Raw genomic sequence first — 22,673 nt, 5'->3', positions numbered from 1 at the left:
GCGATTGGTGGGTCTCTGGGATGGGGGAGCTATCACAAGGCAGCCTGGAGGGAGGCGGCCAATGGGCGGTGCCGGTGGGCGGGGCTAGGCTCTGAGTCGGCGGCTGGCTGAGGCGAGTTGGCGCAGCGGCCGGGGGTGGTTTGAGGGGTCGGTTCTGTTGCTGGACTCGCCGGCTGGGGCGCAGGGCTCCCCGGGGAGCGGACCTGGGTTCTCGCGTGGGCTGGGCGCGGCAAGTCCTCGTGAAACGTGCACGCGGGGGGAGGGGTCGCTGTGTGGGGAGGGGCCCGCGGCCGGGTCGTGTAGCGCGCCGGGGAGTTGCTGGGCAGGTGCGGAGTCGGTCCCCGCGCCTCTCCTAGGCAGGGTGCAAAGCAGCCCCCCCGTGCCGGGCAGCGCGCCTCCCTTCGGCGGGGGGCGCCTGGCACAGCTAGCACTCTGTCCTGGGAGCCTGCTGCTGTTCGCGTGACCTGACCCGGCCTTACCCCAGCTCCAGCCCTCACTGTGACTTACCCCAGCCATCCCCTCGGCCCCCCGAAAGACTCCCGCCCTAACCGCGGGGAGGGTGGCAGCATTAGTAAGGCACGTTTAGGGTAACTTCTGGGTTCTTGGGGATTCACAAGTGTAGTCGAGGAAAAGTTCGGTTAGTGAATCCATGAGTGTGCACGCTCCTCGGACTCCTTTTCCCGTTTCCCCCTTGGAGGCTGCAGTTTTGAAACGGAAAAGCAGAATAGTTTTGGATTTGAAGCCATGTATGAAAGTGGCAGTGTTAAGTTAACTGTATATATGGAGTTCCTGCCTATTCTTTGTTATTCATAAACATCGAGGGATTTACCTGGAATTATTTTCTTTCTGCTCTAAATTAAATCATGACTATTGCAGCTAAGATCATGAGTATTATGGTTGCGAATAAGTAGCTTAAGTTAGATAATTTTTTTTGTTTTAAGAGCCAGTGGCTGGATATAAACTAATGTTGCTAGTGAACTTGCTGTTCTGCACCACTCTTAGCAAACAGCTTGGTAGATTCTTTTTTTGGACTGAGATCCCCTGGAAATGGGTGTATCTTTCTGCATATTTTTAAGTCTAGAAGATGCACCTGATGGAGGACTTTCTGAAGAATATTTTTGACAAAGTGTTTTTGAAAGGTGAACTGCAAAAGACGTTATTTAAAGTTCTTGGAAGAGGAGCCTGAAAGGAAATAGAATGGCTGTGAGCATGGATGATGATGTTCCCCTCATTCTCACTTTGGATGAGAGTGGAAGCAACACCTCAGCACCCAACGAGCAGCTGGATCGGGAGGACCTGCCTAATGAAAGTAAGACCACTTTGTTTTTTGGAGCGCACAGTTTATTTTCAGTCAGATGCCATAATTGGGGTTTGTGTTTTTTTTTTTAATTTGTTTTTTTTCCCCTGTCCATAGCAGTTGCTCTGTATTCTTTGAAATCTTACCAAAAAACCTAATCACTCACAGTATTCGGAGTAGCCTCAAAAAAACCTATTAGGAATTTTTTATTGTTTACTGAAAACTCTCATAATTTTAGTGAATGTCTTGAGTGATCAAGGAGTAGATGATTTGGTTTTTATTTGAGTCTGTGTGTCATGCAGCCTTGGATACTTTCAGGTAATAAATTGGGACTTTCTTGCCCCTAAATTGAAGTTCCTGTTTCAGAACCTTGTTGATAACTCTTAAGTTGACTAGAGATGTCTGTTTCACTTTGTGGATGCTTGGGGAAAGCTGTGAGTAGAAGCAGTCACTATTCATAGGGAAAGAGGACCAAAAAAGGGAAACCGAAGACCTCTTTCCTTCCTTGTTTTCTGCTCCCTGCTTTCTTTTCAGCCTCTGCCCGCCTCCATGAATGAATTTAGTCCTAGAAATGTTAGCAAAACTAAAGGGATTCTGAGGAATTGCATGACAAGGTCTACCTGTCAGTGATTCTGATATCAGATTTCTAAGGGCCTTTCTGTAGTGTAAACACAACCATGTTGGGGGGCTCAATTACTTTATAGTTTGTCCTCAAAAACAGTGGTTCTCAGCCTCTTCTAAGCTGGGACTGCTCCTTACAAAGTAGCCAGTAGTTTTGTTCCCTGTAACTATATGGATAGAGCTGCCTGGTTTCAACCTCCTGGCACCTAGCCACAACCTGTAGGTTGAGAATCCTTGAGTTACAACGGTTCCATTTTGCTGTGTAGATGGAATATCTCCAAGGTTTAACCCATACTCCCAAACCATGTTATAGTTCTGATCTGTCCCAACGTTATAGCATAATTCAAGTATGTGGGTGCAACACAGTTAGGTCCCATCTACTTTACAACACAGAACTGGGCCTTCAGACCTGTGGAGAGGGGGGGGGGTTGTTAGTGTTGATAGTCTGTAAAAACTAGACTGCAATATTTTGTAAGTCGCTACATGCCAATTTTCTCAAAACCATGATACAAAGTAAAAATGGTAACTTAAATACAGGGGTGTGTTTCTTAAAACTGTTGCAGGAGGGGTGGGCAGGAAGGACCTTTTATTGGGTAAAGTTAATGCTACAAGGGTATGAATTTAAAGAAAATTAAATGAGAAGATAGAAGCTGGATTTCCTTTTAAAATAAGAATGTAAAGACAAAATGTCCCCTGGTCTATTTAATTATTTAAACACTGAATAGAGGAAAACACTTGAGTGAGGAGTACATAAAAGGTTTATAATTGAGATTAAGAAACTTCAGAGTACAATATAAAACTCTGCCTGTCATGTCTTCCAGGCTGCTATCACTTTTCTGTCTCTCCAGATTGTCAGTATTCTGCAAAGCTGACTAGAATTTTGTTCCTAACAGATGCAGTATTGAGGTTTTCACACAATGCAGGCAGCAGTCTGAACAAAAAGAATTGTGAGGCTTGATAGTAAGTCTTCAAAACTCCAGCAGTTCAGGAGACAGAGAGGGAGAGAGGTACTGTCATCACTTGAGTCTGTTGCTTAAAGAAATTATGTTGTCCTTCCCTATAGCACATCTTATTTGAGGATCTCAAAGTGCTGAATAAACACTAATTAAGCTTCATAACTCCTTTGTGAATTAAATGAGTGTTATTACCCTCATTTTACTGTGGGGGAAAAACCGAGGCACAGGAATTAAGTGACCTTACTCAGTTACACAGTCAGTCACTAACAGTTGTGGAAAAAATAGCCCAGGACCTCCTGACTTTTAGTTCCTTGTTTTAAACAGTTGGCTGGCCTACTCAAAAGAACACTGGACTGGGGTTCAGAAGATAGAGGTTTTGTTGCTGCCTCTGCTACTGTCCTAGTGGGTGAAATTGGACAAGTAACTTCTCTACTCTGTTCCTCGGTTTCCCCATCTGTTAAATGGGGATAATGATACTGCTCTGCTTTGTAAAGCATTTTGAGATCTACTGATGGAAGAACATTTTTAAAATTTAAGATTTTCATCATATCTCAAAGTCTGATACATAAGTCTTGCAAGTATTGGGCAGCATCTCTCGAGCTTTATAGGCAGTAAATCATACATACATATACATATGATGATTTACCCTCATGTTAGTTGAGGTTCAAGATGTACTCTTCTATATGGAAATTCCTGTTGCATCAACTAGCAGTGCAGGTCCAGTGCATTCAGAGCAGAACATACAGTACAAATGTTATATAGGCAACAATGTTGTTCTGTGTTACCACAATACTTCCATGCTAGTGGATTTATAGCTAGTGGAAAAAGTCAAACTCTGGCTTGAATAAGAAAAACACTGATTGCTACTGAGGCAAAAATAAATTCTAGTAGCAGTGTCAGTGTCCACCCTAGATTTTAAATGAAGCTTCCTGTCTTCAGGCAATTGTAATTTTGCAAAAACACTCATGCCTTTGCTGAGCCTTTCCAAACTTGGGCTCTACTTAAAGGTGAATCAAAGGAAACTTTGGAAAGCCTGAGCCACCCCATTTAATTTGTAATGGGTGGAAAATAGAGAATTATTACCCAAGCTCACTTCTAAGTATGTTCTGGGCCACCCTGAAATTTATAGCATGAGACCTGCAAAGGACGAAGCTGCAGATACTTCACAGTGGTACATAACCCTCCTGCATGAAGATTATGAATCCAAAGTTCCTCAGTTATAAGAAGCTGTGCTGCAGTACTTACTGTGTGAGTGTTCATTACAGGTTCTCAAAGTATTGGAGAAAGTGCTAAACTTCCATAAGAAGTTGGGAATAAAGGAGTTCTTTTTATCAAGTACTCTCTGGTCTTGATATTAGAAAAATCCTATCAAGGAACTAGGAGACTGTAATGAGGCTTTGAGCAAAATTGTCAGATGTGCAGTTGGCTGATGCTCTGTTCAAATAACTCAGAACAGTTTTAGAGTATAATTATGGAATAAGGGCACATCATGTACAATAAACCAGTTCATTTTGAATAGTTTATCTACTTATCCACTTGTAGGCACGTGCCCAAAGCACTGGGCTAGAATCTAGCCCAGGAATGGTTGACGTAAGTTCTGCTGAAATACACCAGCATTCAGGGATGTGAATATCCACTTGCTGACTCCTGTAATCCGCATAAAGCTTGAAGGAATACAAATTTCCTTGTATAAATTCTGGTTCAAGAACATATTTGTGTCAGCAGTGAAAGAAAAAGGATTTTCCCTTCATGCTTAGCAGGGATACCATATCTGAACAGTTAGCATCTCTTTAGGAAATATCCTTGTTATCATCTAATAATGTAACTTTTATAGTGCAGCCAGTGAGTGAGAGTTCCCCAGATGTGAAATTGCACCATATCCTCTGATGTTCCTAGTGAGAACAAGTAGGGAACAGCTTTTTGGCTCTTTTGAAAATACTGTAATCTCCAGCAAACTCTGTGCTTCTGCTAATACTCTGTTCATTGAGGAAACAGATTCCCTGTCAAGGAGGTCTTTGACTTCGCTGACTTTGAAAGTAAATGGATACTAAAAGTTAGTTTTGTAGAAGACTTTGAAAACCTTCCAGGAAATGAAGATATTGATCATCCAAATGGCAGTGAGAGATTTGAAAGGTGACATTACAGATTATGTGGAAATTGATGACTGTGACTAAAGTAATGGGGAGGGGAAGTGAGGGAAGACAAGGCGGTTGCATTTGACCTGATAATTCATGAGATCTGATAGCAGAATCTTAAACTTTCTACATATCATTCAGTATATTTTCCTATAACATGCCTTCTCGTACCACTGATCTCCTCTTAAATAGTTCCAGTAGTGTTGCTTCAGCTACTTCATTTGGAGATAAATCATGGCTTGAGCACAGGTCTGAGAGACAGAAACTTAGGCATGCCAGTCCCAGTTCTGCCGCAGATTCCTTCTTTGACCTAGGGTAAGTCACTTAACCTCTCCGTGCTTCAGTTTTCTCATTGGTAAAATGTGTATTATACCTACCTCACAGTGGGTCTGGGAGGAGTAATTAATGTATTATGAAGGACTGATTTTTTTGTAGTGATGAAGTATTTTTATTCTGTTATATTTATTTAAGGGTGAGATTTTTTTTTCCAAAGTGTATAGGGCAGTTTGGTGCCTAATTCCCATTGACTTTCAATGAGAGGCATCAAACTGATAAAAATCTCTTCCCAAACTCACAACTGTACAGCCTGAATGTCTGCTGGGGTTTTTATAATATGCATCTAGCCCAGATAACTTACAATGGAACTCTTTTTTTTTTTTTTTTTTTTTTTTTTTAGAAAAGCAAATTGCCCCCGAAGGAAAGCTGTCTCCAATATGACTTCCTAAGACAATGTCTCAACCTGGGTTCATGACCCCTATCGGAGGTCACAGAGTGGGTTTAGGGAGGTTGCGAACACAGTCAGCTTTAGATAGCTTTGCGGGACCTGGCTTTTGCCCTGCTTCCTGCCAGTTTACATGGTTTCAGCAGCAGCAGGGGGGCTGAAGCCAAAGGCCAAGCTTAAGGTAGGTAGAGGGTCTCAATTTTTTCAAATAGGGAGATTGCCAGCACAGAAAGGTTGAGGAAACACTGCTGTAGGAGATGGAAATTACAGCAGAGGAAATCAGCACACAAAACATCAGAATGTACTGATTTCTCTCGCAACACTGTTCCCCTGTCACTGTGATTATTGGTGTGATGTGCCCACACCCTGTAAACTCGGATGAAGTCTGGAAAGGTTGGTTTCCAATTTGCATTCCATTCAGGAGCTGCTGTGTGTCTTCTAATACTGAAGAATACACAGTTGTGTGCTAGACTCCTAACACTGAAGAATACACAGTTGTGTGCTAGACTCCTAACACATCATCTCCTTGTGTGTCTGCTTTAGTGAGACAGCAGTGCTTTGGGTATGAGTTTGTAATTATGCATAATTGTTATAGTAAGAGAGAGTAATATTGTTACTCTTTTAAATATATACTCTCTCTTGAATTTAATGTGGTGTCCATGCGTTACAAAAGCATCTGTGGCCAAAAAAAAAAAGTAATATATGACCACAGTGCATGGTAACTATAGAAGAGTAACTCTCAACTTAATCAAGTACTATGAAGGATTGTCTTGCAGTTAGCATGAACTCACTGTGTTTGTCTTGTTTTTTCAGTCGGCGGGCGGGGGCTTGATCTACATTAATTCAGACATTGTGCCTTTCACAGTAGGGCACTTTGTTGAAAAATAACAGCTGCACTGTTGAATGTAGTATAATAAGTTTCATAAGTGACTGTCTTGTCTGTCCCCCAGTGGTATTTTGAATAGTCCAACTTCCCCCTGCTCCCCATCCTACTTGTTTTGCACAGAAGTAGGATGCACAAGATCATTTCATGGTGTGTTATAAAGGATTCCATTATTTACTCCAGGAGGAACTCTGCGCCATTGTGCCATGCAGAATTTTGCAGAAATTAATGTTGCGTGTGCAGAATTTCCCTATTGCCCCACAGAAATGCGCTGCAGAGATGTTGACTGCCAATAGGGGCCGCTGGACCCAGCAGAGCCCAGCTCACAAATAGAAGAGAAGGTCAGAGGGAGGGAGAGGGAACTGGAGGGTTCCCAGTAGCTGCAGTTCCCAGCATGCCCTAAAGGAAAGAGGTGGTGACACAATGCCATGCTAGCCTGGGACTTAGCATCTAGCTGTTTCTCCTTCTGGATCCTTGGGCTCTGAGGAATAGGCGATGTGAGCATCTGGGCTGGGGAGGGCCCCATGGCTGGCATCTGGGGAGTAGGGGGTGAGAGTGTTGGCCCCCCAGCTGGGCTCTGAGGGGTAGGGGGAAGAGAAGCTGGAACTGGGGTTTCTTTAACTCTCTATTCTTGGGGAATTTTTGTGTCTATATTGCAACAGACATACTTGCTGACAGGTATTTTGAAATAAATTACAAAAATAATTGAAACTGGCATGATTATATAGTGTTTTGACAAATACAATTTGCAAAATTTTAGAATAGTGTGCAGAATTTTCAATTTTTTGGCACAGAATCCCCCCTGGAGTAATTATGCTAAAGTAAAACCCTTCTCTTCCCCACTCTATCTCCAGAATTATAAACACATTTCCAGTTTTATACACACATAACGTAAGTCATTAAGGGTATGACAAATGGGGATTGAAGAATCTGGAAGCCACTCATCTCCCCTTTTGTGTAGAAGCCAGCAATGACCTTGATGCTTTGAGAAAGCTATCTGCATTTTTCTTCAGCACATCTTGGCTCTGCATGATAGGAGAACAGAAAAACAGGTTAAGTGTTTCCTTCCCAGGCTGATGGTTTGTGTTGAGGGATGCATAGAGAAGTGCACATGTGTAGTAGTGTCAAAGTATTTGAACAGGTGGTCCTGGAACTATAAAAGGTTTTAAAGAGCTAGAAAACATTCAGACTGTGATTCTGAAATGACAATAGGAAACCCAACAACAGTTGGAAACAAATAGTTATTAGCTTTTCATGGCTTCCCAGGGAAGACATCAGTTTGTTTTTCCTCTTTTTTTATGGTTCCTGTGGATTTTTAGAGCATTTTAGAAGCAGGATGTTTGGTATGGCCAAGTTTGCTTACTGGCAGATTAAAATGAACAAAAGCTGAACATGCTGAGTTAACTCATCATAACCAATATGATGCTCCTCAGAACTTCCTTTGCCCTCGGTGTCTTCACTGAGGGATCCTGCCTGCTGCCCTCAGCCCCCCTGCGTTGAAATCCCATTTTATCCATCTGAATGCTTTAAGAAGCGCTGTATGAACTAAACAGCAGCATCTGTGCAGTGGTTAGAGTTGTTGTTGATTGCCTTTTCCTTATTGCCTCTGGGGTTCTAAGCTCACATTCACCAGGAGTAGAATTTATGAGCCAGAACACTCAATTTCTGATTTTCTAAAATGGGGAAAGTGGAATGAGTTTGAGAGGTCTCCATTTTCTCTGACAGGCTCTGGCTTTAGATCTGCACCTTCCAAGGATTTCCATGTGTTTATAGCACAATTGTGCAATGTGTTTAATAAAAAGGAAATGTTCATCCTAGAGTATAAATCTGAGTAGTTCTTTAAGTGCAACTTTACGTGAACTGTCGAGTGGCTCTGGGATTCTATTGGTACCCATTGAGCATTTGAATGGAAAGCTCAGGCTCCCACATGCCATGGAGGAGACATGGGAACTCTTTCCCTTTGGGGGAAAAGAAAGTTAAATATATCTCTGGTTCAACCCCAAGTTGCTCGGTATTGATGGACAACTTCACAGCTGACAAAGAGGTGCTCTTACAAACCTAAGATCAAATCAGAATTTTAAGAGGCTTGTGTCATGGTCATTGGGGAGGCAAAAAACACTGCTTACTACATGTGAGAAAGCTATCCTGACCTGGTGAAACCTATTCACAACAATGCTTTTATTCTTGCACAAGAGGAAATAAAAAATTATGGAACATATATCAATACAAGTAGATGTGAGGCACTCAGATGCTAGGATGAGAGATGCCTTGGAAATATAAACAAATATGGTACATGCTATTGTTTTTTTCTGTAAATCATAATCTGGTAATCTCTGATGTCCTCTGTGAATTTATTTATATGAGAACAAAATACAGTTTGTGGCATTTACTTTTACCAGTCATGGGGGAAAGCTGCATACAGGAAGATAATGTAACCCATTAAATGTATTGCATGGAATACCTAAATGCATCTGTGCATTGGGTTGAATGAGGGCGATGCTCATAAAACTGAGGCGTGAGCACATAATTCCATATGTAGGAGCAATGAAAAAATCTCCAGGGCCCAGCCGTTTTAGTGAGTTTGGCCTCATCCCATTTCTAAATGCAGATTATATTGCCATTTAAGAGATAACCAGACATGTAAGGAGGTAAAGAGAAGCATTATCTCCTCCAGAGCTAATCCTTTCCAATCCATCAGCTGCAATCATTGGGCTCCAGAAGGCATAGGAATATGTTCCGCTATTTCTAAGCTGGGGTGAGGGAATCCTAGGAAAAATGGTGGGTCTGAGTAGAATGGTATTTCCACTAGGGTGACCAGATATGTTAAGGGGAAAATATCGGGACTGCCACATGGGGGGAGCGGGGGGTAATCAGTCTTTGGTGTTTTCTTGAATAGTAACTGAAGTATCGAGCCATAGTCTAATCCTGCTTGCTTTATTCATGTAAATTGTCCCGTTGATGTCAGTGGGATTGCTTGCCTGGGTGGGGTGAGCAGCACTTGGCACCACAGTTGATAATGACCTCAGAAAAGTGTATCTTGAGGAAGGCCATTCACAGTCCAAATGCTATCCTCTTCACGCAATGTTCCTACAAGGTGACACTGCTAACTCGAGTTGATTATTTTATTAATTTTGTCAACAGTAAGTCATCATTGAAACTTGAAAGTACGCCTTGTATTGGACAGTCGCACCTCTTTACTGATGCCTGGGTGGGGCAGAGACTTAGTAGTCTGGTGGTCATTCCAGAACAACTGGAAATGTGACAGCAATTACTGCAAACTTGCTGGGTGTTACTTGGCCATGTCACTTTATTCCTTGACTCTGCTTTGCAACCTGTATGCACATTAAGTGTTCTGCTTTTGGGAAAGTAAAACCGGCTATAAAATAAACAACATAACAAATGGGAGGGGAGGGAGGATAAAATTGGTGGTAGAGAATGTAATCTAGAAGTTAGGAAACTAGAAGATTGCTAAAGCGCAAAGACACACACACACATCTATGGCCAGCAGAGTTAAGAATAGTATGGATGAGTTTAAGTATATTAGGAAAAAAGGAATGCTAACAATGGGATTAGTCCATTATTAAGTGGAAATAGTAGAATTTTCATTAATGCTGAAAAGGGAGAAGTGTTCAGTAAATATTTCTGTTCTGTATTTGGGGAAAAGCCATATGATGTATTCAAATCATATGTTGATACACTTTTCCATTCCAACAGTAACTAAGGATGATATTAAACAGCTATTAAAGGTGGACATCTTTTAAATAAGCAGGTTCAGATAACTTGCATCCAAATATATTAAAAGAATTGGATGAGAAGCTCTCTGAAACGTTAATGCTTGTATTTGTTTTTTTTTTAACCCAATGTCTTGGAACACTGGGGAAGTTCCAAAGCTAATGTTGTGCCCATATTTTAAAAAAAGTAAATGGGATGGCCCAGGTAATTATAGGCCTGTAATCAGCCTGACATTGATTCCAGGTAAAATAGTGGAATATCTGTTACCGAACTTTTTTTATTAATGCCAATATACATGGATTTATGGGGAAAAAATCTTGTCAAATTAACCTTATCTTTTTATGACATTACAAGTTTCGTTAATAAAGAGAATAGTGTTGATGTAATAGACTTGGTAGCATTATGATATTTTGATTAAGAAACTAAAACAATGCTTCCAAAAAGGTGAATGCGATCCTTAGATGCTTAAACTCAGTGCTCCCCTGTTCATGTTACCTCTGTATTTGGCACTAGTGTGACCGCTACTGGAATACTTTGTCCAATTCTGTTGTCTGTGCTTCAAGAAGGATGTTGAAACATTTGAGAGGGTTCAGAGAAAAGCCATGAGAACCACTAAAGGATTGGAAAACCTGTCTGTTACAACAAAAGATTCAAGGAGTTAAATATATTTACTTTATCAAAGAGAAATATATTGGGTGATTTGATCACAGCCTATAAGTATCTACATGTGGAACAGAAATTTGGTACTAGAGGGCTCTTCGAACTATCAGACAAAAGTATAACGAGCCAGTGGCTACAAGTTGAAGTTAGACAACTTTAGACTAGAAATACTGTTAAAAAAAATTTAACAGTGAGGGCAATTAATCATTAGTACAATTTATCAAGAGTTCAGAGTGGTAGCCGTATTAGTCTATATCAGCAAAAAGAACGAGGATTTTTTATGACACCTTAGAGACTAACAAATTTTATTTGGGCATAAGCTTTCGTGGGCTAAAACTCGCTTCATCGGATGCATGCAGTGGAAAATACAGTAGGAAGAGATATTTTGTTAGTCTCTAAGGTGCCACAAGTACTCCTCGTTCTCTTTATCAAGAGTTCTGGTGGATTCTCCACTACTAGCAATTTTTACATCAAGATTGGATATTTTTCTAAATTATATGCTTTAGCAAACACAGATAAGCAGAAGTTAGTTCAGGGAAGTCCTGTCACCTGAATCACGCAAGAGGTCAGATTAGATGTTTATAATGATCCCTCATGACCTAAAAAAAACTTATAAATCTTGCAGTTTTGGGTAAGCCTCTGGAAGATAGTATCTTTACTCCCTGTTAAATCTTGTTGGGGCTGATCTTACGCAGTTCCTCTTTATTTTCCTTGGGCAGCAGTTTAGTGAGACAAGAAGTCAGGGATTCTCTTTATTCCTTTTTTTACAGGCTCATGGGCTATTAGCAACTTCTTTTCCCCAGTTCTGCCAGGGTAGAGAAGGAAGAGGAGGTGATAATGTGTTCCACAGGTATCGCAAGCTGGAACATATTTTTAATACCACAGAGATTTATCACTATAATTAAGGGTGTATACTTTGTAAAATTGTTTAGCTAGCGCAGAGAGAATTTATAAACAGGTTCTTGTGGGTTCCGTTTTTACTGATTAATGCAGATTTTCCCACGAAACTTACAAATTTCAGATTTTTCCAGTCTATGTTTGTCTTCAGGTGTTAATATCACGTTTTTCTTTTCACTGCCAGTTTTGGATTACTTCATTCTGATTTCATCTTAAGAAATAGTCAGTGCTGACATCTGAAAGCATTACATTAGAAGTGAGCTGCAAAACTGGAGAGAATATTTAACATTCATTTTAACTTACTGTATTAAAGATGGACAGTAGTGGGCGAGTTCAGATATTGTCTTTCTGGATTTCTTTCTGACACTCCTATTAAAAGCTCTGTTTCATGCATTCTTTGACTGACCTTTCTGCATTTATACTGTTAGAGGGAGCTTGCCTTTCTCCTACTGAACACGGTAGGGTAGCTGTATGCTTAAGTAGTAGTCTTGAAAACATGGATCTTACAACTTAAGTTGACTTTTTTTTTTCTCCCTGTTGGAAACAAATTTGCAGACCCTGTTTTCACCTCAGGAGTTAAGATTTGTCAGTTATAAGAATTTATGTATGTATTTATAATGGGATATCAGAGGTCTAATAGGATTACATAAGCATACTACTAGTTGAAAGAACTGACAAAATGGCCATCAAAATCACTTTGTGGAGACTAATTTTATATCTTTATTGTGGTTTGAGGGTTCTCCTTTTTGCAGGATTGATTTTGATCTGTTATGGTCAAAATAAAAGATCTGAAACTTAAAGTAGTTTTGGATTTTAAATATATGCAAAAAGGATCTAGTTTGTCTTTTGTACCCCAACATGTCAAAATAAGTGGGACTATGTATTTTGCTAGTCAGAATCCCCTGAATTCAAATAACATCTGACTTCAGCAACTGGAGCAATGCAGAAAGGAGCAGGTACTTTGTCATCAGACTTTGGATGTAAGAATATTGAAATCTGCCCCTGCTTATAGCAGTTAATATTCTCCCTTGTGATATTACATCCAGAAAGCCTCCGTGTAGGAATTGAATGCCAAGCTGAAAAAGGTTCTGTGGAAAAGGGCTAGGTATGTGACTCTGTGAAGGCAATACAGATGGAGAGCGAGAACTACTGGTGATAAGTAACAATATTTTTTTAATCGGGTGCAACCCTTCATAAAGTGAACAATTATCTTCATACTTTTATATACTAACTATGAATGAACTGGGTGGCTCTCAAACTGTAGTATGTGTATACCAGTGCTCCATAGAAAGCTTCTAATTGGTATTGGTCCATGTAGCAGCTTCTGTCATAGTGAAGCATCAGTCAGTGTTGAGTCAATGATGCCTGCGGATAGTTGTAATGTAGTTTAGGACTCTTTAGGGTTTCCAGAGGTGTTTTGGACCAGCTAAATGAAAGAGGGAACACATTTCTGTAGGCCCTGCATGGCTGCTGTGAATCTAGGACGTGTCTTTGGAAATTCAACAGTGATCAAATTTTCCTGTGATGAAAACTGGGCAGTCAGCACAATTACAGGAGATAAACCACAGAGTGACTCAGAGAGGGAGAGTGAGGGAGCAGGCAACAAGTTGGAATTCTTATTAATAAGTTTCGGAGTAGCAGCTGTGTTAGTCTGTATCCACAAAAAGAACAAGGAATACTTGTGGCACCTTCGAGACTAACCAATTTATTTGAGCATAAGATTTCGTGGGCTACAGCCCACTTCATGCATTTGAAGTGGGCTGTAGCCCACGAAATCTTATGCTCAAATAAATTGGTTAGTCTCGAAGGTGCCACAACTACTTGTGTATTAATAAGCATCAGTGCAGCACCCAAAATGAGGCAACAAACAGCACAGATGCATAAGGGAGTTGTACATGTCTTAATGCAATAACTGAGGTTGCTTGGTTAAGTTTTTATTTTTGTCTTTGCTCTTTTATGCTGTCCTTTCCATTGTTTTTTCATGTGAAAATTCACTGTACTTGCCACAAGGAAACAAGTTTGGATAGGAGATTGTTTAATGACTTGTAAACAATTTCAAACGATAAAAACATAAGAAAGATCCTTTTACAAACTAACTGCTAATTTAATGTTAAGATGTAATGTGTACATCAGGTAACATGGTACCTCATACTACAGTAGTGCTCTAGGAGCACTGTTGTACCAAAAATGAGAATTGTCTTTGGTTCCCTAGAACATTTTAACATTAGCATACCAATATTTTAAGTGTGTGTAGCACAAACGTTAACGCAGATACCATAGACTCATCTAGTCAAACAGTGCAGTTTCTGGGTGTGTTGGTTTTTTTTTTGATATGAGAAATTAGGCAGCATGGCTTATAAAAGAGTTGATGATATATTTAAAATAGCTTTCCATGCTGGGGAGGGGGTCTGTTCATCCTTCAGCATGTGTATTCAACTCCCATTTAAAAGGTTCATAATCCAGTCGTTTGGATGTTAACTTGAGGGTGCCTCATTTTTATGAGGTAATTGTATTGTGGACTAAACACTAAGGCAGAAGTCGAGGCTGCTTTATAATCTTGGTTACAGTTATTGTTAACAGGAAGTACCATCCAGTTTTTTAATGCTAAAATAGCTGAAAATTAAATCTTTTTGAGACAGCATTAAAAGACACCGAGGTGACCGCATAATTTTGTTGCCTGTAGAGGGTCTAGCTAATGAGAGGGCAGGGATTTGCATACTTTGTGGCTGCTAACAATTGTGATTGGCTGAAACCAACCTTTCTTTTTAATGACACGCTGTCTGCATATCATGCTAACCTTTCAAGTCAACATTTTATTTCTCTTGAAACATCGTGGCTTGACAATGCCTGTCATTGGGGACACGCTGTATGTTCTGGGCACCAAAATTACAATAGTAATTTGTTCAGGCAGCTCTGGTTATCTTATTTTTAATCCCTGCTCCAGATGGATCCCATGCATGCTTATTGCACTTACTATTTAAGGTGCTCAACCCATAGGATCCAGGTACTATCATATGAATGTAAAGTACATCAGGTCTTCTCCCAGACAAGACCATGGCTCTCATCCCCTGCCCCCCCAGTAACCAAGCCACTGGCTCAAAAAACCAAAACCTAAACAAACCAATAAAAAACCTCAGGTGACTTGCTTCCCATAGTGCCCAGCCATGATTGTTCCTCCTTCATCTGGTGTATATATATGAGAGAGAGAGAGAGAGAGAGAGAGGGAGATGTAAAATTTAACTGGCAGTCAAACAGCGCTGGTGAGTTGTGCTCTCATTGGCCCACACTACCTATATTATGGTCAGCTAAATGTCACATTGGCAGTGCTTTCCAGGTGGGTTTCAGGGTTGTCTCCCACAGGGTGAGACTAGTCTTGAAATGTCGGAAATATAGACTGTCATGACTCAGTCAGCATCCGAGAAGAGCGGGTGCAGTCTCTTAGCAGGAGAGTCCAGGAGCAGAGATAATTCCATCAAGATCCATGTTGGCATTTGGAAAGCAGACTTCTTCATGATGCTGATGTAACTTCATCGCTCCTAATGCTTCTTCCTGTCAACAGTCGTCACCTCTGTTTTTGCCTGGATTGAATTCTTATTTTATTCAGGTCTCTACTTCAGGTTTTGGGATAGAAGGGCCTCTGTACTGTTTTGCATATAAGCAGGATGTTAATCCACTACAGTCCCATACTTTCTTGCAGTGTCCTTCCAGTGGCTTCACGTATTTGAACAGAAGGGCCAATAGTGCTGATCCCTCTACTGTGATACCCTTAGGACCTGGCTGTACTAAGTGGCTGTTAATTCCTAGCCAGGGTTTGTAGTCAGCTGAGGAGCTAACTAGAAGCAGCTTAAGGCTATTTTGCTTCAACACCTTAAATGGTGTGTTACATCCAGAAAAGAGAGAGTCACAGGGGATATGGTAAGCAGAAGCCAGGCATGGAGATCTGGGGAAATATGGGAGAGGCTCTTATATATAACTTTATATTTATCAGTTTGCTCGTTGTGGGGAGGAGAGGTTTAAAGAAAAACAAACCACCCTACATCAAAGAAATGCAGTTGAAGACTTCTGCCAAATTGATATCAACTTGGATTCAAATGCAGAATGGTGAAGGAGATTTGTCCCAACTCAGAGGGGGATTTCTTTTTTCATTGCTCCGCTCCTTGTTCTGTCATATGGACCAGCATACTTAATACTAGTTTACACATGGCCATGTGTAAGTTGTGTTGGCCTTGATCCACTTCTAAAAGCTGCGTACCTCTTGCCCAAATCTCAGTGGCAGAAGTTGCTTATGCTGCTAACCAATGGCAGGGAACTTTGTTTACTAAAGGGAGCTGTTTAGCATGAGGAAAGTTTTTTTTCTTTGTGCCCCTCCTTTCTCTCTCATTTTGTTTGTTGTTAATGATGGCATATGGAAGCTATTTACACTGGAGCATGCTTTGCTCTGGTGAATGAAAATGTTGGAATCCCTGCAGTATCATTCCAGATGCCTTGTGTAAGCAGGCCAGGGAATGGCTGTGATAAGTTACATCAGTGTGGAGGAAATATTACCATCTCTGTGAGCAGTTCAGCTGGCTTATTTCTTTGCGCCCTTTGTATTATGAACTTCCAAACAATGTTTGGATGTGTTTGGTTGGGAGAGGAGGTTCTTTACATGGATCGCTCAGCACTGTGCAGAATCGTTTCCCATTAGCAGTACACTTGTGGGGGTGAGCAGATTCTGATGCATGCCAAGAAAAGAAAGGGGAAATGCAAATGAGTCCTTGCTTTATAACTAGAATTAATTTTAGAAACTCTTCATCCAGTTGCTAAGCCTTCTGAGAAATCAAAGCATCCTGTCTCTGGTATAGCCGGGACGAACTTTTATCTGGAGCCTTGAGCCGCTTTCCACACAGGAACAAATTGTTTTATTTGTGGGTTTTGTTTTGCAGAGAGTAAAAGGGAATCTAGTTGTTTTAGCTGTTCTTAAAACCTTGAGTAACCTCTGAAGGTGAAAGGAAGCTTTCAGACAACAGAGAGGGGAGAACTTAAATTGTTTGACTCTTCTCCTTCTGCCATCTCCAAGTATCCTGGCATCTGCATCCTGAAGCAAAGACTGATATGCAGTGGTGGAAGCAGCCTGCTATCCACTCTTCCGAGAGTCCCGTGGAGAGATCCTCCTATCTGACTGAGCCTGACGCTAATGGTAAATGCCGTTGCGGCTGTTCCACAGCGTGATGGGAGCAGAGTGAAAGGTTGCATTAGTCTGTGTCATTGTTATCGGGGGAGCAGCTGAGGAAATTAGCTACCTGGATGGCTGCCAAGCTAAAGTCAGAGAGTCACATTTTAAATGTATTATTATTTTAGCCAGATGATACGAGTGCCCTGGGATTCTAGCTCAACTTTCTGGAACCCAATGGGAATAAGCAGATAGAGTAAATGGAGTTCTGCAATGGGACACTTCACTAATCAGTCTTCCATTCTATGTGAGACTAGCATGGAGATGTTTGTTTTGGGCAGAGAGAATACATAGCAGTCTCCAAAAGTGTTTGTTTCTGACTCATGGCTCTGAGAGCTGTTGTTGTTTTTGCACTTGTTCCCCCAGGGACATCTCATTTGTATTTCAGCAGTGAGCATCTTGTGTATAAAATGTTGGAAAAGTTTTTGTTTAACCCAGTGCTGCCTTTTCTTTCCATTCAAAATGTTGGTGTGACTAAATTGATCTGACCTTAAGTTTTGATGCTCTTAAATCTTGTGGGTATTGTCAAGTTTTGTTGGTAGTGAAATATTTTTGAAGAAGAGAAATGAAATAAATCAGTTCTGATATTTTGAAAGCCTTCCAATCGTTTTAGGACTTGTATCAAACTGGGCAAGTCTGAGTGAGTGGATGAGGCACCTGGACACAATCCCAGCCTACAAAGGAGCTGCAGTTTATGAAATAAATAAAGTAAAGTTGCTTTCAAACTGCAGTTGGCCCACGTGTCCTGGTGATATTTCACAATGACGAAAAATAGGAACGGTATAAATATACTTGTCTCCAGAAAGTAGCCATGTACTCTCAGCCAGTTGATACCAGCAGTTAAGAGGATTCCCACAGCTCGCCCCTTACCCTCAGTTCTGGGTCGATTTTTACAGCTTTTCAGAGGTCCCTGTTTATCCCTAACATCCTGCCATAGGACAAATGGATGTTTATTGCTAATGTGTTGAGTTCATTTTTGAGTTTCCATTTCCGTTAATATTTTGTTTGCAGGATATATTTTCAGAAATTTTGTTAAGCAAATTATTATAATGTATTTAGCAAAGATATATATATATTAATGCACTATTAGGATTATGAATTTAAACACTTAAAAATGCAGAAGTAGTAGGTGCCAGTTACAAAACTGTGTGCAGTTAAGGCAACAAACTAGGTTTCCATTATAATTCTGTTTCCTTTGCATGCTAATAACTTTTCTAAACATTTCACCGTTCTGGGCTTGAAATTTCCATTTTAGTCTCTGCTCCGAGAGAGGGGGGTGGGTGGGTGTAACTGGAAAAAAAATCTTCATTCATTTGGGTCGTGGGATGACATTTGGACCTTCTGCTGGGCAGAGTTCCCAATGAGGTCTTTGCTTTGTTGGGCTGGGGATTTGAAAATATAAAGTTTTTTTTATATTGACTGAAAAATGTATATGTGCTGAGAGGTTAGCAAATACTGATGAAACCATGGTCCCTCTGTAAGTCCACTAAACATTCTCTCTGACCAGGATACTTGGCAGCTTCTGCTGTCAGGCTAAAATTTACATAAGGAAGCTGGTCTCCTTGAAATATGCACACATGCATAATCCTTTTAAACATAATAAAGCAGATCCCACAATTAAAGATCTCTAAGAAATTTTTGCCGATTTATAATCTTTCATTTAAAAAATGCTGCACCTGTCGTGGATAAATAGAAATCTTTGGGCTTCAGCATTCTGTTGCATTGCATTCATAGAAGCTTCAGTGGAGGAGAGGATTAAATAGTCACCAAATTCATCTACATGTTAAAAAAGAAAAGAAAGAATAGACTGACTGAACATTGCATGTTTAGATCACTTTGAAGTTTGGGATCTCAAAGCTTTTTATGGTCACTCTGCAGCTGTGTTTATGTTCATTTGATTCCAAGTTAGAATGCAATTGTCATGCTGCATTGACACAATTGCTGTCAGTCCCTTGCATGCCATGTCCTTATAGGCAGTTACTTTCAATTACTTCTTGGTGTGCTCCAGAATATTTGTCAGGTCTACCCAGTGCTTCAGAGGGGTACTACAGGAACTGAGTCATCAGTTTTATGGGGTTATTCTGGCATTTGAGAAGGACCTTGCTGCAAAGTGCCTCAGCAAATCTGCATGAACATTATAGCAAAGAGAGAAGAAATGAAAGCACAATTACAGTTTCCCCATACCCCCAGATAGTCTCATAACTAGGGCCCTACCAAATTCATGGTCCATTCTGGTCAATTTCATGGCCCTAGGATTTGAAAATTAGTTAATTGCATGTTTCCAGTTTACATCTGAATTTTCAGGGTATTATAACTGGGGGGGTCCTGACCCAAAAGAGGGTCATGGGGGGAGGGGGGCAGAGTGTCCAAAAGCTGTTGTAGGTGGGTTGTGGGATTGCCACCCTCACTTCTCTGCTGCCTTTAGACATGGGATCTGAAGGCAGCATCCCTGGAGCTTCCTGCAGCCACAGGAGGTTGCTGGAGGTGTAGGTGGGTCTGATCTTCCCCGTGCTGGGAGCGCCCCAGCCAGGGGCTCCTAGCTGCTAGTCCCAGCTAGAGTGAGTTGGGACAGGACTTGCTCTTCCCCTGCATGGTCGCTCTCTGGGGGAGATCAGACCTACCTACACCTCTGGCAGCTTCTTGGGCTGCTGCCCAGTCCCAGAGCTTCCTGCAGCTGCAGGAGGTACCCGGAGGGTGGGTCTGATCCCCAGCATGGCCACACTTGGAGGGAAAAGACCAAGTCCTGTCCCTCCCCAGCCCGGCTGGGGCTAGCAGCTAGGAGCTCCTGGCTGGGGTGCTCCCAGCAGCATGGTGGAAATCAGACCCACTTCCAGCAACTTCATGCAACTTGGGTAGGTATCCAAAGGCGGGTATGATCTCCCCCCCAGAGTGGCTGTGCAGGGGAAGAGTAAGTCCCTTTGCAGCTGGAGAAGAGGGCACAGCAGGAGCCCTCGGTTGACATGCCCCCTGCAGCCCTGTCCCTCCCCTACAATAGCTAGATTTCATGGGGGAGGTCTGATTTCATGATCTGTGACACTTTTTTCCACAGATGTGAATTTGGTAGGGTGCTGCTCCTAACACAGAGATTAAGAATTGCTGCATAGAAACTTTGAAACAACAGGACTGGGGCTTTTGTAGAGGGAAATCCAACTACTTCCCATGCTGAGACTTTGGCAAAACTATTCTTATGTGTACCTCTGTAAGGAAACTACCATGGAGGAAGATTGACCTTGTAGTTAAAGTGCAGGACTGGAATTCAGAAGAACTGGGTTCATGTCTTTGCTGTGCCAAGGGCTTCTTGTGTGACCTTGGGTGAGTTACTTAGACCTAACGCTTTAAAAAGGTGACACGTGAATTTTTGGTACACCTCTACCTTGATATAACGTTGTACTTGGGAGCCAAAATATCTTACCACGTTATAGGTGAAACCGTGTTATACTGAACTTGCTTTGATCCACCGGAGTGCCCAGCCCCATCTTCCCAGAGCGCTGCTTTATTGTGTTATATCGAGGTAGCGGTGTATCTCTCTAGTTTCTGGGTATCCAAACCTTAAAGGAACCTAATTTTCAAAAAGGATTGACTGAGCAACCATCAAAAACTTGGACATCTGCAATCACTGATTACTTTTGAAAAATTAAGTCTTAGCCTCTCTGAGCGTCCGTTCCCATCTGTAAAACAGAGATAATGATCCTCTTGGACATGGGGGGTGTTGTCTTTGTGGTAGTGCAGTTACAACCTCCATGTCAGCAAGTATTTGGTTTTCACACATGCCCACCAACAATGTCACTGTCATAGGAAGTTTGCTGTGCTATAACTTGTTTCCTTGCTTTTTAGGGTTTGAGTTGGGGAGGAAATATTGCAGTTATCCCTAATACCCTTTTTTATACACGGATTTTGTCTCTGGAATCTTTATATAAATGGTAGCACACTGTTTGTGTGGCTCTTTAGAGATTAAAAAGACCCCAGAAGTTTTGAACTAACCTAGAACATGAAGATAGACAATTAACTTTTTCTCTTAGGCTGTAAGATGGGGATATTGATATTTACTTGTATTGCAGGAGCGTTGTGCAGATGAATTAATGACTATAGAGCGCTCTGAAAATATAACACTGTCTATCAATGTTAAATATTATGATTTAGTTTCTATTGCTTGCTGTAGCCCATTACTCTTCCTTAGTCTTCCCTAGTATTTGGTCTAAAAATAAAGTTTTGCGATATTTTCTTTGTTTTTTTTCTGGGTTGCATGCCCCCTAAGAGGTTTTCAGAAGTTTGCCATCTCCTCTTAATTTGTTGCTCTTTATGGTAGAGGTATGAACCTGAAAGCATTAATGTCATGAACCAAGAGACCATCTTCTTATCTTAAATGGGCAGTTGACTCTGTTTTGAGAGAATCTGGCATATCCTGTTATAAGATGCTCATGTGCAAGCATTCAGAAGTCCTTAACTGCTGAGTTCGAGAGCTGATCATAACATGCTAGCTTTTGAAAGCTGCTTCTTGTGAAGAATCATTTAGCCAGTGTCTACATTGTCACTTGGTGCTTGTCACTTGTCTTATTACATGATACCTGACCTGCTTGTGTTCTAGACAAGGCTGGTGCATTCTCTTGATCAAATGGAGCCTACTTAATTGTACGTATCTATCTCTCTCTTCTCTCCCACCCTCCCCCCAATCTTACGGATACAGATGGAGGCAGCTATGACATTGTTAATGATGTGTCTAGCCCAGCAACAGGGGACTACCATTCTCAGCAAAGATCTGCAAGACACAACTGGGAAATGAACTACCAAGAGGCAGCAATCTACCTCCAGGTAAGGCCTGCTATTCAGTGTTGTGGTAGAAGTATCCACCCTGTGTTTGAAATTGTTCATCAAGGGCTTGTGAACAGGGCAGTAACCCTTTGATGTGTAAATTGGTAATGTGGGCTTTTAAATCATAATCATTAAATATAGAAAACTGTATTTGTGAAGTTTCGAGGTTGCAGGGTTGATTCTCTATATGGGAGTGTCTCCTTATAGTTAGAACAAAAGATGAGGACTTGGGAGATTTAGGTTCTATTCCTAACTCTGCCAGACTCACTGTGTGATTCTGAGAATCATTCAACCTCATTCAAGTCTAATGTGAACTCATGTTTATCTTGGAAGTTTGCTGAGTTAATACATTGTCTGTCTGATTATGACACATACAGTAGAGATCCAAGAATTATTCTTGTTGCTGTCTTGACCAATTGCCATATTGATGATGTCCTTGAAATGAAGTAGACATAATTTAAATAGCACTCAGATTGTGTATCTGAATTAGCAGCTTCAGGCTAGAGTTTGCTATCTGAATAAGAGGGCTTAGCAGCCCGAGAATGTTCTGAATTGGTTAGTTACCAAAAGGCAGAATTTGGCTCTTTTTCATTCCGCAAGTTTGTTTTTGGTAAGGCCTGGATAAGAATGCCCTGCTGATGTAAAGCTCGCTCTGTCTCTGAGTGGGAGCTTGTTTCATCTGGTTTAGGTTTTTTGTCTTGTTTGCAATCTGGATCACCAAACTGACTGTTAATATGCTAACAGTTAAAC

At 41.2% G+C, this 22,673-nt stretch overlaps 1 protein-coding gene across 3 annotated transcripts in view; it reads left to right on the top strand.

Annotated features, from left to right (window-relative positions):
* The first annotated feature begins 93 nt into the window (after positions 1-93).
* Positions 94-22,673, top strand: part of TPCN1 (two pore segment channel 1) — a 56,842-nt gene continuing 34,262 nt past the window's right edge. Inside the window, exons 1-4 of one of the 3 annotated variants that reach the window (XM_030583270.1) lie at positions 1,237-1,309; positions 2,812-2,925; positions 5,202-5,324; positions 21,799-21,923. In XM_030583270.1, coding sequence (XP_030439130.1) covers positions 21,891-21,923 — 33 coding nt within the window. In that variant the 5' untranslated portion in view covers positions 1,237-1,309; positions 2,812-2,925; positions 5,202-5,324; positions 21,799-21,890. Of the gene's footprint in view, positions 1,310-2,811; positions 2,926-5,201; positions 5,325-21,798; positions 21,924-22,673 lie in introns of all 3 variants that reach the window. The other 2 variants (XM_030583269.1, XM_030583267.1) reach the window with 2 other exon arrangements.

The sequence above is a fragment of the Gopherus evgoodei genome, chromosome 13, assembly GCF_007399415.2.
Source record: "Gopherus evgoodei ecotype Sinaloan lineage chromosome 13, rGopEvg1_v1.p, whole genome shotgun sequence".
In the NCBI taxonomy this organism is placed as follows: Eukaryota; Metazoa; Chordata; order Testudines; family Testudinidae; genus Gopherus; species Gopherus evgoodei.
The sequence above is the reverse complement of the archived record's forward strand: the minus strand, read 5'-3'. Positions and strand labels throughout refer to the sequence as shown.